Consider the following 12937-nt stretch of genomic DNA (forward strand, 5'->3'; position numbering starts at 1 on the left):
CGTGATTAGGGTAAGGACCCACAGTGGAGGCTCTGGAGGCCAGCCCACTGACAGCCACTCCAGGGAGTCCAGAAGTCCCGCTCTAGTGCTGGGTGGTGGAGGGAAATCTGTTCCTCCAGGGGCCTCATCCTCGGCTGCCCAGCTGCCAAAGTCAGGAAGAAGCTTTCAGAAATCTCACTGCCAAGGTTCCGAAAATGCTTCAGACACTGCCAGTCCCTTGTCGCTTTTGCGATCCTCCACAGGTGTGCGTGCCACTGGGTCCTTATCCACTGGAGTCTCTGGTGACATTGGGCCACAGCAAGTGTTCCCTCATCCCCTTAGTCTACCACACACATGCTTACCACTTTGAAGAAAAACCCCTTTACTATAAGCGAAAGTGAGAGACACGTATGTTTATTGTTTCTAAAGAAAGAAACTTACTATGGGCTTAATGCTACCTAATGAGTGCCTCCATTTTGAGACATTAGGGTCACAAGTCATTATTATATATCATGGGCACAAACCTGCCCTGGGCAGGGACGGAAGGAAGCCCCTGCACAGGGGCCGTTGCTCAGGATGTGAGAAGAGCCTGGTGCATATCCCCATCCATGCCCACCTAACATCTCAGGCTCTGACCAGTGGGGCTGTGCAGTAGCGAATGGATGGAGGGCTGGAACCCTGCAGCCTCCTCTCCAAACACAGGGTGCAGCCAAGACATTTTAGGAGCAATTTGGGATGGAGAGCTAGGAGTCGCCACCTCTTGGCTCTTCCAAGGCCGGAACTGCTGCCTGCACTCAGTTCAGTTTGAAGACTGCAGCTGGATGCCAAGTTCCATGGAGGAGTAAGAAACCGGTTTGAACTCCCGAGATTGCCCTGCCCCTGAAATCCAAACTGATGTTCCAAATGATCAGGGAAAGGTACAAATGTTTATGGTTTACAGACAAAACCCATAAGGTTTAGCTTTCAGAGAATCTCATTTTATGAAGCAAATTAGGGAAGGGAATCTACTCACCAAGTCCTGTTTCAGCTGATTGAGTGGAACCTGTGGTCATGTGGTACAAGTCCTGGTCTCAATGATGCTCCTTATCTGGCTGCAGAAAGGCCAACTGAGGCAACCATAGCCCAGAAGACTGGTACTCCTGAGAGGCAGATGAAGTGCTGGTCTTTGATATCGAGCCTGGGATGCCCTGGGCACATGAGGTATTTCCAAAGGCATGAGAGTTTTAGGGAATAAATTCCCAGATTGTCAGACTCCATAAGTACCGTTTACAATGGATTACCTTTTATAACCATCCCAATCCTACCTGACAAAAGAGGTGGGCGGATTACGAGGTCAGGAAATTGAGACCATCCTGGCTAACACTGTGAGACCCCATCTCTACTAAATAAATACAAAAAATTAGCTGGGTCTGGTGGCGTGCACCTGTAGTCCCAGCTACTTGGGAGCCTGAGGCAGGATAATCGCTTGAACCCGGGAGGTGGAGGTTGCAGTGAGCCAAGATTGCGCCACTGCTCTCCAGCCTGGTGACAAAGCGAGACTCTCTCTCAAAAAAAAAAAAAAAAAAAGAAATACATCCCTTTCTTCCCTTCCAAATCGAGCAAGGATGCCTTCCCTGGAAGTGTATAAACCCGGGGAAGGGAGACAGAAAAGGATAGTTTTAAGTATTGGTGTTGGGGACGTGTTCTTTAGCCAAGGCAGCATGAACCCATGGCAGCACTTCCCAACCTTCCTGACATGGGCATTTCTGTGAACTCCAGTGTGATGGAGAAATGGCGTTGGCTCAGGTGTGCAGCTAGATATGTTACAGAGCAGGGTGACAGGCAGGGGTGATGAGTTTTGTTTTAACAACCTGTCCCTTCAACCCTCATGGTACTGACAAAGATCACATGGCTCTCGGGGGAGATTCCTGCGAGGGGAAGCAAGGAGAGCATCCTTACATATTATTGATCCAGGCAGCAGATTTGCAGCAAAGCTCTGTGCTTTATTCATCTGTTAAAATAGTTAAAATAGTCAAAACATAGGAAAAGGATTCTGGGAAGTCAGAATCAGCTTCAGAGCACACCCCTCCTGCACTTGCCCGGTTCTCAGCCTTGGGAATGGGACTGGGTGGGTGGGTACTCTCGGGTGTTCCGCGGGTTTGGGTCTTACTTGTACACTTTGCTTGATTTCAAGGAGGTGCAGGAGAACAGCTCTGTGATACCATTTAACTTGTTGACATTACTTTTATTTGAAGGAACGTATATTAGAGGTAAGTTGGTGCATGCTATTTTCTGTAACATTTATTTTGAGTCATAGGAGAAAGATTTTCAGTTACTTTTATCCAAGATTATTAGACACTGTAAAATTTCATATTTAGGCACTTGTCCTACAACATTTTAAAAATGAATTTCAAATACATACATGTGTATTTGTAATGCAGACAAGTATAAGGCAGTCAGTTACATGCTTTCAAGAGTAAAATGAATGACATTTCATTTCCCCCATTTGTGGGAGTAAAAATGAAAATATGAAATTGATGATCAAAAGAAAGAGCATAAAAGATTTAGAGCTCACACATATTTTAAACTAAAGGTTTGGGTATCAAATTACCATAATATTTGGATTCTCTTGGCTACATTGGAAACAGTTCTATAACAATTTTATTTTTAAATGTAAAGTTTTTGTTTGTTGTTGTTTTTAAGACGGGGTCTCGCTCTGTCGCCCAGGCTGGAGTGCAGTGGTGCGATCTCGGCTCACTGCAACCTTCACCTCCCAGGTTCAAGTGATTCTCCTGCCTCAGCCTCCCAAGTAGCTGGGACTACAAACACACACCACCACTTCCAGCTAATTTTTGTATCTTTAGTAGAGATGGGGTTTCACTATGTTGGCCAAGCTCGCTTCGAACTCCTGACCTCAGGTGATCCACTCACCTTGGTCTCCCAAAGTGCTGGGTGGGATACAGGCGTGAGCTACTGCGCCCAGCCTTTAAATGTAAACTTTTTAATTGTATTACAACTGCATCAGAAGTTGTATCCTTTGCAACTATTCAAATTTATACTGAAAACGTTTTTGAAGTTCAACCTAAAATTATGACAGGAGATAGTTTTAGAAAATATTTTGGGGAACAGAGGCATATTCTATTTTTTTTTTTTTTTTGAGACAGAGTCTTGCTCTGTTGCCCAGACTGGGGTGCAGTGGCGTGATCTCAGCTGACTGCATCCTCTGCCTGCCAGGTTCAAGCAATTCTTTGCCTCAGCCTCCCGAGTAGTTGGGATTACAGGTGCCAGCCACCATGCCTGGCTAATTTTTTTGTATTTTTAGTAGAGACAAGTTTTACCATCTTGGCCAGGATGGTATTGAACTCCTGACCTCATGATCTACCTGCCTCAGCCTCCCAAAGTGCTGAGATTACAGGCGTGAGCCCCGGGGCCCGGCCTGGAGGGATATTCTTGAAGCGCCTTGAGCAGGGAGGCAGCGTTTGTCTTTATCTGACCTTGGCTTCTTTGGGTCACTCTGTTTCTCTTTCCGTGAATAAAAAGCCAGTGAGCACACACTGTGTCCCAGGCACTCTTCTACGCTCTGGGGACATCACCATGAACAACTAGTCAGAGTCCCCACCACCAGGGGCCTTCCGTTCTGGTGGTGGGTTTGGTTCCATGGTTGAATGCACCCAGCTGCTTATCTGTTCAATAGGCATCTGCTTTATTTTAAGCTTACTTTGCAAAGAAGGAAGATGGTTGTTTCCGAAGTGGACATCGCAAAAGCTGATCCAGCTGCTGCATCCCACCCTCTATTACTGAATGGAGATGCTAATGTGGCCCAGAAAAATCCAGGCTCGGTAAGTTGCTCTCTGAAAGTCGCTATCCATGTGACATGAGCCATGCCCATTCGAGGCTGCCCTTTTCTACAGTGGTGCTACTGCTGCCCAGATATGCCTGCTCTCTCGCCTCTCCTGTGCCAGGACGCAGATCCTGACCCTCTACTTGCCAGCTGACAACCATGTATAGACTCGTTGCCTTAGCTCACCGTGGGTGGAGGTGCTGCTGGGGTTGGGGACACTGGCTGAGCTGTCGATGGGTTCAGCTCATCTATACTAGAAGGAACTGGCCCAGGCCCTGGGTTCAAGGAGCACTAGGTTTGTTTTTCCTGCCCACATCATGATTCAGTCTCAAGCTACAAACCCTGGGGCATCATTAAGATATTATCTTTGTAGGGAAGCCACGTGGTGAATTTTTTGCCCAGAATCAAGACATATTTTTGGTGGGAACCAATCATGGCCCCTGGAATCAGTCCAACCTCAGTTGGTCCTGACGCTGACACTCTCAGCTGTGTGATTGTGGGTAGTTATTCCTCCTGTTATAAGCCTGGTTTTCCATATCTAAAATGAGAATAATGGTCTTTGCTTTATATGGCTGAGAGCAAAGTGCAGGGAGTGTCCAGGTACTCAGAGTGCTCAGTTTCTTATTACCGTGGATCATTGGCCTGTTTCAGTCTGGCTCTGTTTTCCTAGGCAATGTTAAACAATTTTTCAAACAATATTCAAAAAACATTGAAGCGTTTAGAAAAATACAGAGGACCACCACCTTTCCACCACCCTGATACCACTGTTTACATTTTTCTGCATTTCCGTCCCTGGTGCGTCTCTTGTCTGGCTGTAAGAGATGTAATTATGTCAGGGTATGGGGCAGGAGGAACTCTCACCCACTCATACTTGCGTGCTTTGGAAGCAGCTTGGCCTTTTCCAGTCAAGGAGAACAGAGTGTGTCTCGTGATCTGGCAGTTCCACTTCTGGGGATAGACTGTGGTTCTCAAAGTGTGGCCCCCAGCCCAGCCCATTAGCATCACCTGGGAAGTTGATTGAAATGCAAATGACCAGCCCCTCCTCCCACTCCTAGACCAGGTGAATTGGACACTCTGGGGCAGGGCCCACCCTCTGTGCTTTACCAGGCTCTCCAGGTGATTCTGCTGTGTGCTGGAGTTTGAGGACCATGTGTAAACTCTTGCACATCCCCCTGGGAGTCACATGCATAGCAGCACTGTTTATAACAGCAAAACTCAGACCCTGTCTACGTGCCTGTCATGGTGGAATGGATACTGGGAGTGTGGTATGTTCATGTAGCAGAATTCTATACAGTAGTAAAGAGGAATGAACTAGAGTTCCAGGTATCAAAATGGCTGCATCAAATGAACAACGTTGAACCAAAGAATCAAGTTACAGGAAATATACAAAATGATTCCACTTATGTAAAATTCCCCAACAGGCAGCAATAGGCAATATACCATTGTGGGAAAAACATATAGGTGGCAAAACTATAAAGAAAAGCAAGGATGTGATGATCGCAAGCCTCAGGATAGAGGGACCCTCTGGAGGTGAAGGAGTTGACCCAGGGAGGTGTGTGCAATGTCCTAAGTACTGGGAGTGTTTGTGTTCTTAACCCAAGTGGTTGGTACATGCATATTTGCTTTATTATGTTTGACACACTTTTGTAAATAGATAGTATAAATAAATGAAAACAAACAAAAAGTTATAAGGTGAACTAAGACCGAGGCTACCAACTGTATTCATGCATTTGGTAAGGCTGTGGTTCTTTCTCAGTCAGGGCCCATTTTGCTCCCTGGAACTTGTGGCCAGGTCTAGAGACATCCTGGTTGTCACAACTCAGGGTGAATAGTGAATAGAGGCCAGGTATTTGGCTAAACCTCCTACAATGTGTAGGGTAGCCCCTGCAACAAACAATCTTCTAACCCCAAATATGAATAGCTTCTTGTCCTGTTATAAAGAAGCCATCCTAGTAAAAACGTTTGTCTATGATGAAGCATGCACAAAAATAGTCATTAGAAAGAGGTAAAAGACAAAATGATTTTCTCATATTTTCTTCCTGAACCTCAATCAGCCCACATTCGGAAAATTGCACCCAGCTGCTGGTAGGTAGGCAGGACCAAGTGTGAAGGCTGCTGCTTTCTCTGTTTTTATGCAAGTACTTCACTATTTTGATTACTTTAGTTTTATAGTAATTATGGAAATTAGGTAATGCTAGTCCTCTGACTTTGTTCTTCTTTTTCAAAGTCATTTTGACTAAGAATATTTAGATCATTTCTATTTAATGTGACTGGTAATATAATTAGGTTTGAGAATATCATCTTGCTATTTGTTTTCTATTTGTCCCATCTGTTCTTTGTTCCCCCTTTCATCTTTTTCTGCCTTCTTTTGGATTATTTTTTATGATTCCATCATGTCTCCTTTGTTGTCTTATTAAGTATAACTCTTGGTGTTTTTAGTATATATCTTTAACTTAATAAGTCAACCTTCAAGTGATAGTCTGTCACTTCATGTATAGTGCGAGAACCTTAGAATAGTGTATTTCCATCTCTCTGCTCTGAGCCTTCATACTATTTCTATCATGCATCTTTTACATACATCATAAACCCCACAATACATTGTTATTATTGATGTTCAAACATTCAATTATCTTTTAAATAAAGATAGCAAAGGAATGCAAAAATGTGTAGTAGTTACCCCTTCTAGTATAGACTCCTTTGTATAGATCCAGATTTCCATTCAGTATCATTTTCCTTCTACCTAAAGAACTTCTTTAACATTTCCTGTAGTGCAGGTCTGCTGGTAATGAATTAGTTAAGCTTTTGAATGGCTAAAAAAGTCTTTGTTTTGCCTTCATTTTTAAAAGTTATTTTTGCTGGGTATAGAATTCTAGATTGATGGTGTTTTTCAGTACTTTAAAAATACTGCTTCACTGTCTTCTCGCTTGTTATTGCTTCTGATAAGATTGACAGCAGATTTCTCATTTGTGTCCCTCTGCTCACACTATATCATTCTCTGGCTGCTCCTAACATTTTCTCTTTATTACTGGTTTTGAGCAATTTGACCCTCTTATGGCTTGATGATGTTTATGTTTGCTGTGCTTAATGTCTGTTGAGTTTCTGGGATCTTTGGGTTTATGGTTTTCATTAAGTTTGAGGGAATTGTATGTATTACTTCTTCAAATATTTTTTTCTGTCTCTCTTCCATTCTCTTTTGGGGATTCCAGTAACCTGTGTATTAGACTTATTGAAGTTGGCCATCTTTAATGGAGTGTATTGGTTCATTCTCACACTGCTATAAAGAACTGCCTGAAACTAGGTAATTTATAAAGAAAAGAGGTTTAATTGACTCACAGTCCACATGGCTGGGGAGGCCTCAGGAAACTTACAATCTTGGAGGAAGGCATCTCTTCACAAGGCGGCAGGAGAGAGAATGACTGAAGGAGGAACTTGCTAAACACTTATAAAACCATCAGACCTCATGAAAACTCACTATCATGACAACAGCATGGGGGAAACCTCCCCCACAATCCAATTACCTCTACCTGGTCTCTCCCTTGACACGTAGGGATTATGGGGATTACAATTCGAGATGAGATTTGGGTAGGGACACAGAACCAAACCATATCATGAGCATGATTTGCAGGCCATGAAGAATTCTCCATTTTTGCTTCCTCCAGGTGGCTGAGAACAACCTGTGCAGCCAGTATGAGGAGAAGGTGCGCCCCTGCATCGACCTCATTGACTCCCTGCGGGCTCTAGGTGTGGAGCAGGACCTGGCCCTGCCAGCCATCGCCGTCATCGGGGACCAGAGCTCGGGCAAGAGCTCCGTGTTGGAGGCACTGTCAGGAGTTGCCCTTCCCAGAGGCAGCGGTAAGAACTTACATTCTGTGTTAGTCTGCTCAGGCTGCCATAACAAAATACCACAGACGGGGTGGCTTATACAACGAAAGTTTATTTTCTCACAGTTCTGGAGACTGGAAGTCCAACATCGGGGTTTAGCTTCTCCTGAGGCCTTTCTGCATGGCTTGCAGATGGCCACCTCCTCACCGCTCCCCCATGCGGCCTTCCTTCCGCACACAAGCATCTCTGCTGTCTCTTCCTCTTCTTCATAAGGGCACCAGTCATATTGGATTGGGGCCTACCCTAATGACCTCATTTAACCTTAATTACCTCTTTAAAGGCCTTATCTTCAAATACAGTCCCATTAGGGGTTAGGGCTTCAACGTAGGAATTTGGCAGGAACACCATTTCATAACGCTATCTCATTGCACATTTTTTTCACGTAAGTCATATGTAATCTACAGTTTGAGGAGAATCTGAATAAACACATTTGGGTCCCCCAGTTCAGAACTATATCAGTGAGGTCTCAAAGAGTTCAGGCCTGGGATGGGTATTGCAATACAGGTCAGGCATGGTAGGTAGAATATGGAAGGAGTTTACAGTAGGAGGACTGTTGTAAGGTGGCCTGGTAGCAGCAGGATGCTTTCGTAATGGGGGTAGAGTGTGTATGCTGGGGGGATAATGGAAGATGTTCGGATGAGTTTCGGGGGATTCCCAATGTGGTCTGCCACCTGAGCTGATGGCAGAACACTGGGATGAGTCAGGAAGCCGAAAGTGGTGGCTTTCAAGTGTTAGTAAGCAAAAACTCACCTGGGTTACATATTCAGAATGCACGTTCTTGAGGTCACCCAGACACAGTGCGATGTCCCCGCATATCAGAGGGTAAGACCAGAAAGTTTCCAGTTTTAAATGTCTCCCCATATGATCGTGTAAAAGTTTGAGAACCATGGGCCTAAGGCGCTATGTAGGTCTTTTAAAAGCAAAGTGGAGCACTGATGTGGGCGTGGCCTCCTAGGGATCGTGACCAGATGCCCGCTGGTGCTGAAACTGAAGAAACTTGTGAACGAAGATAAGTGGAGAGGCAAGGTCAGTTACCAGGACTACGAGAATGAGATTTCGGATGCTTCAGAGGTAGAAAAGGAAATTAATAAAGGTGAGTACCCCCTGTTTGGATGCCTGGTCAAGCCTTCTGACATGCATGGGGTCTGTTTGTAACTGTTCATACTCCCACCTCCCTGGGCCTGTGCTGTCAGGACACCTTTCTCCTGCACATCAGGCCCCGGTTCCTTCTACTTCTTTTACCTCATTATGACCAGCACGCTTGGATATCAGCATCTGATAGCAATAATTTATTTCTGGCCAGGCACAGTGGCTTGTGCCTGTAATCCCAGGTCTTTGGGAGGCTGACACGGGGGGATTGCTTGAGCCTAGGAGTTCAAGACCAGCCAGGGCAACATAGTGAGACCCCGTCTCTTAAAAAAAAAATTAAAATAGCTGGGCAGGGTGGCATGCACCTGTGGTCCCAGCTATTCAGGAGGCTGAGGTGGGAGAGTTGCTTGAGCCTGGGAAGTCAAGGCTGCAGTGAGCCGTGATCTTGCTACGGCACTCTAGCCTGACAACAGAGTGAGACCCTGTCTCAAAAACACATGTATTGCTTATTATGTAAGTATCTAGAATAATGTGAATTTTAAAATGTCCCCACATATGGACGGTCTGTCCCTTATTCAAGGGCTTCCCTACTTAGATCTGGCAGGAAGAGGAGCCAGATATGGGGGTGAGGGAGCTCCTCCCCCTGTTCCTTTGTACAAGGAACTCCACATTGTGGACAGGATCGTCACTGAACCCCACTCAGAACAAGCACCCTTTTCTAAGAAAGGGGAGTGAGTGTGTTTGCATAATCCCAGCTTAGGCTAATTCATGGCAGGCCTCCATAAATGCAAACCACAAGGATCAATTTGAAGTGTCTGCAAGGGGAAATGACACCAGCAGTGTAGACAGGGTAGAGTAGCTGACAAAGAACAGCCTCTGTGAGATGCATGGATAACATCTTCCTATCGACCTTCATGTTTTTCTAGCATGTCACATGTTTAAGTTTCATTCACACTGGGAAGGTACTGAAGAGACATGAACTAATGCCCAGCAGTAGGAAGGGATGGGTTTAGCATTTGTAAAGATGGAGCATTAATCACATTTGTTGACTGTTTATAGAAAGATAAATAATGTTATTGACAAACCATGATTTTGAATTAGTTGGGATTAGGTTGGCTGCTTGCAGCAGAAAACTCAAAATAACTGTGTGCCTTAGCCCTTGCTGTATAACAAACCCATCTTAAAACTAATGGCTTGACCACTTTTATTTCTCATGATTTGATGGACCAGCTGGGCAGTTCTTCTCTGGGCTAGCTGGGCTGGGGCTGATGGTCCAGGATGGCCCTTGGCTGGAGTGACCGGGCCTTCTGTCTGTGTGGTCTCTCACCCTCCAGAAGGCTAAGCTGGACTTCTTAATGTGGGTGGAGGGGTTCCCAGCAGCAAGAGAGGGCAAGACCCGACATCTAACACCTTTCAGTCTCTCCTGACGTGGCACTGTGTAACATCCCCTTAGCCAGAGAAAGTCACGTGGCCAAGCCCAATTTCAAGGGACCGATTTTCTCTCTCTCCATGGAAGTGACGAAGGCACCCTGTAAAGTAGCGTGCATACAGGGATGGAAGGGAATGTGGATGCCATTGTGCCAGCAAGTTGCTAAGACAGTGGTCTAAACAATGTAGAAGATTTCTGTCCCTCTCATATAAGTCTGAAGGCGGGCAGACCAGAGCTGATTGGGGATTCCAGTGTCAGGAACCAAGATTTATTCTTCTCCCATTTCTTCATTGGGTGTGGCCTCTGTTTCCAAGGCCCCCCCACCTCCCGTGACTTAGTCAGCAAGTCCGCTTTGAAGCCAGCTGGACCATGGCAAGGGGCATATCTCTGCCTTTGTAAGCACACTTTCTGGAAGTTGCATATAACATTTTCACATGGCCCATTGGCCAGAACCCGATCTCATGACCACGTGGCAGGTACATGGATATTGGGGGAACAATTAGTGGACCATAACCACTGATATTTCCTAAGTTCTAAATTGATATCAAACATCCCAAAAAGGCATTCTAGATTTAGAAAAGAGTAAAGTGGTGTTAGCCAACAATTTGACGAAACAAATTCATATCCTAAAATTCATTAAGGAGGAAGGAGCAAAATAAAATCTCTTAATGGGATGTTCACAGCCAGTGCTTATCTTAGCTAAAATAAGCACATTTCCCCATATAATTTTCCAGTTTATATTTTAGGCATTTCCATATATTTTTATTTGTTTTTATTTTGCTTGGTTGCTAATTTCCTACTGACATCAATGAGAAGGATTTAGGAATGCTACCAGGAAGAACTTCTTGCCTCCGCCCAGCTTTGGACTGGTCTAAGTGGGTGTCACTCATGGTGATGTTCTCACAAGGTCTCTCTACACACAGTGCTGGCCAACAGCAGGGAAAATACTGAGTTATCCTTTGAGATCTCTTTTATCCCGATCACAGAAAATTGAATCTGCTCCAAATATGCTTTTATCCATGACTCGCAGAGAGGAGAAGATGCTTTCAGAGTATTCACCGTCCTGAGGTCCGTTTATCCTAAGCTCTGTTTGGGTTTGATTTTCCCTGTCTCTTTTCTAGCCCAGAATGCCATCGCCGGGGAAGGAATGGGAATCAGTCATGAGCTAATCACCCTGGAGATCAGCTCCCGAGATGTCCCGGATCTGACTCTAATAGACCTTCCTGGGATAACCAGAGTGGCTGTGGGCAATCAGCCTGCTGACATTGGGTATAAGGTCAGACTTCAGACCCATTCTGACCTTGGCCGTGGCGTGGGGATGGGGGTGTGGAGGGGTGGGAGGAGAAAGAGGGTACTGTATTAGAGTAACCGTGAGTCCAGAGCTGAGTTTTGGAGTTAGTATTTGGAGGTGTGAGTGGGGAATTTAGAGAGCCCCTTGGTCACAGTCTGTTCTGTCAAGTTGAATGGAAGCTTCTTTGGAGAAAGTGAGGCCAGTGGGCACAGTTGGAAATGTGTTCTGTGTATTTGTTTTATGTTTTATGCAATGACTTGTTTTTGGTTATATACATTTTGCAGCATATCTAAAGTGCTGTGTATTAGGAAGGGGTCTTATGTGGGAAGAGAGCATTAAAAATAAGTATAATGGGCCACACACAGTGGCTCAGTCCTATAATCCCAGCACTTTGGGAGGCTGAGGCAGGAGGATTCCTTGAGCCCAAGAGTTTGACAGAAACCTGAGCAACATAGTGAGACCCGCTTCTCTATAAAAGAAAGGTTAAAAAATTAGCCAGGTATGGTGGCATGCACCTGTCAGCTACTAGGAGGATTGCTTGAACCAGGGAGGCTGTGATGAGCCATGATTGTGCCACTGCACTCCAGCCTGGGCAACAGAGCAAGAATCTGTCTCAAAACAAAAAACAAAACAAAACAAGCAAGAAATAAATAGGTATAATGATATTTTAGTATCAGTGAATCTCACTTTACAGATTAAAGATTTAGGGGTGAAGTGGGGTTTTTTTGGCCACCATTTTTCATTGTGATCATCAGATCTGAGGTCTTAGGGGTTAATTATCTGAAACTTCATGGTTTTCCCTGAGCCTATACCTCTGCTTCTGCCACAGATAATTTATTTTCTCATAATTCCAGCTTGGTACCTCCAGGGTTGCATTTGTGGGTTCATTTCTCTAAAGTTACTTCTTTTGGGGGAAATACCCCTGGGACTCTTAGGGCCTGAAGCAAGTGCAAGGTCAGGACTTGTCTCACCTCTCACTTGCCTTTGCCATACTCACGAGTCACCTCCTCTCATTTCCTTACAGATCAAGACACTCATCAAGAAGTACATCCAGAGGCAGGAGACGATCAGCCTGGTGGTGGTCCCCAGTAATGTGGACATCGCCACCACAGAGGCTCTCAGCATGGCCCAGGAGGTGGACCCCGAGGGAGACAGGACCATCGGTGAGAATGGGGGAGCCCGCCTGTGCTCGGTGGTCTGCCAGTGGGCAAGCGTCCCTCCAGTCTCCATGGGCTTTGCTCAGTGGGGACCTGCCTCCACTAAGACCTGCTAAGGGAGCAGGTTTGGTGCCCACCAAGGCCAAGTGAAATGAGCTGCTTTTGACTCTCACTGGCTAGGTTGCCTTGTAAGCCTTATCTACTTGCTCCGAAAGGCACAGTGGGCTCGGAAGCAGGTCAAACTCAGGAGGCACATGGTACTCATTAAGAATGCGTTTGAGATGGGATGT

The 12937-nt window shown here is 45.4% G+C and overlaps 1 protein-coding gene across 15 annotated transcripts in view; it reads left to right on the forward strand.

The window, feature by feature from the left end:
* The window catches only part of MX1 (MX dynamin like GTPase 1), a 38746-nt gene that overhangs the window by 8006 nt on the left and 17803 nt on the right, over positions 1–12937 (forward strand). For 10 of the 15 annotated variants that reach the window (XM_055105129.2, XM_034947818.3, XM_055105128.2 and 7 more), the window contains 6 exons: positions 2153–2228; positions 3672–3797; positions 7459–7651; positions 8637–8774; positions 11321–11475; positions 12515–12653. In XM_055105129.2, coding sequence (XP_054961104.2) covers positions 3693–3797; positions 7459–7651; positions 8637–8774; positions 11321–11475; positions 12515–12653 — 730 coding nt within the window. In that variant the 5' untranslated portion in view covers positions 2153–2228; positions 3672–3692. 15 annotated transcript variants of the gene reach the window in all.

This window comes from Pan paniscus, chromosome 22 (assembly GCF_029289425.2).
Source record: "Pan paniscus chromosome 22, NHGRI_mPanPan1-v2.0_pri, whole genome shotgun sequence".
Lineage (NCBI taxonomy): Eukaryota > Metazoa > Chordata > Mammalia > Primates > Hominidae > Pan > Pan paniscus.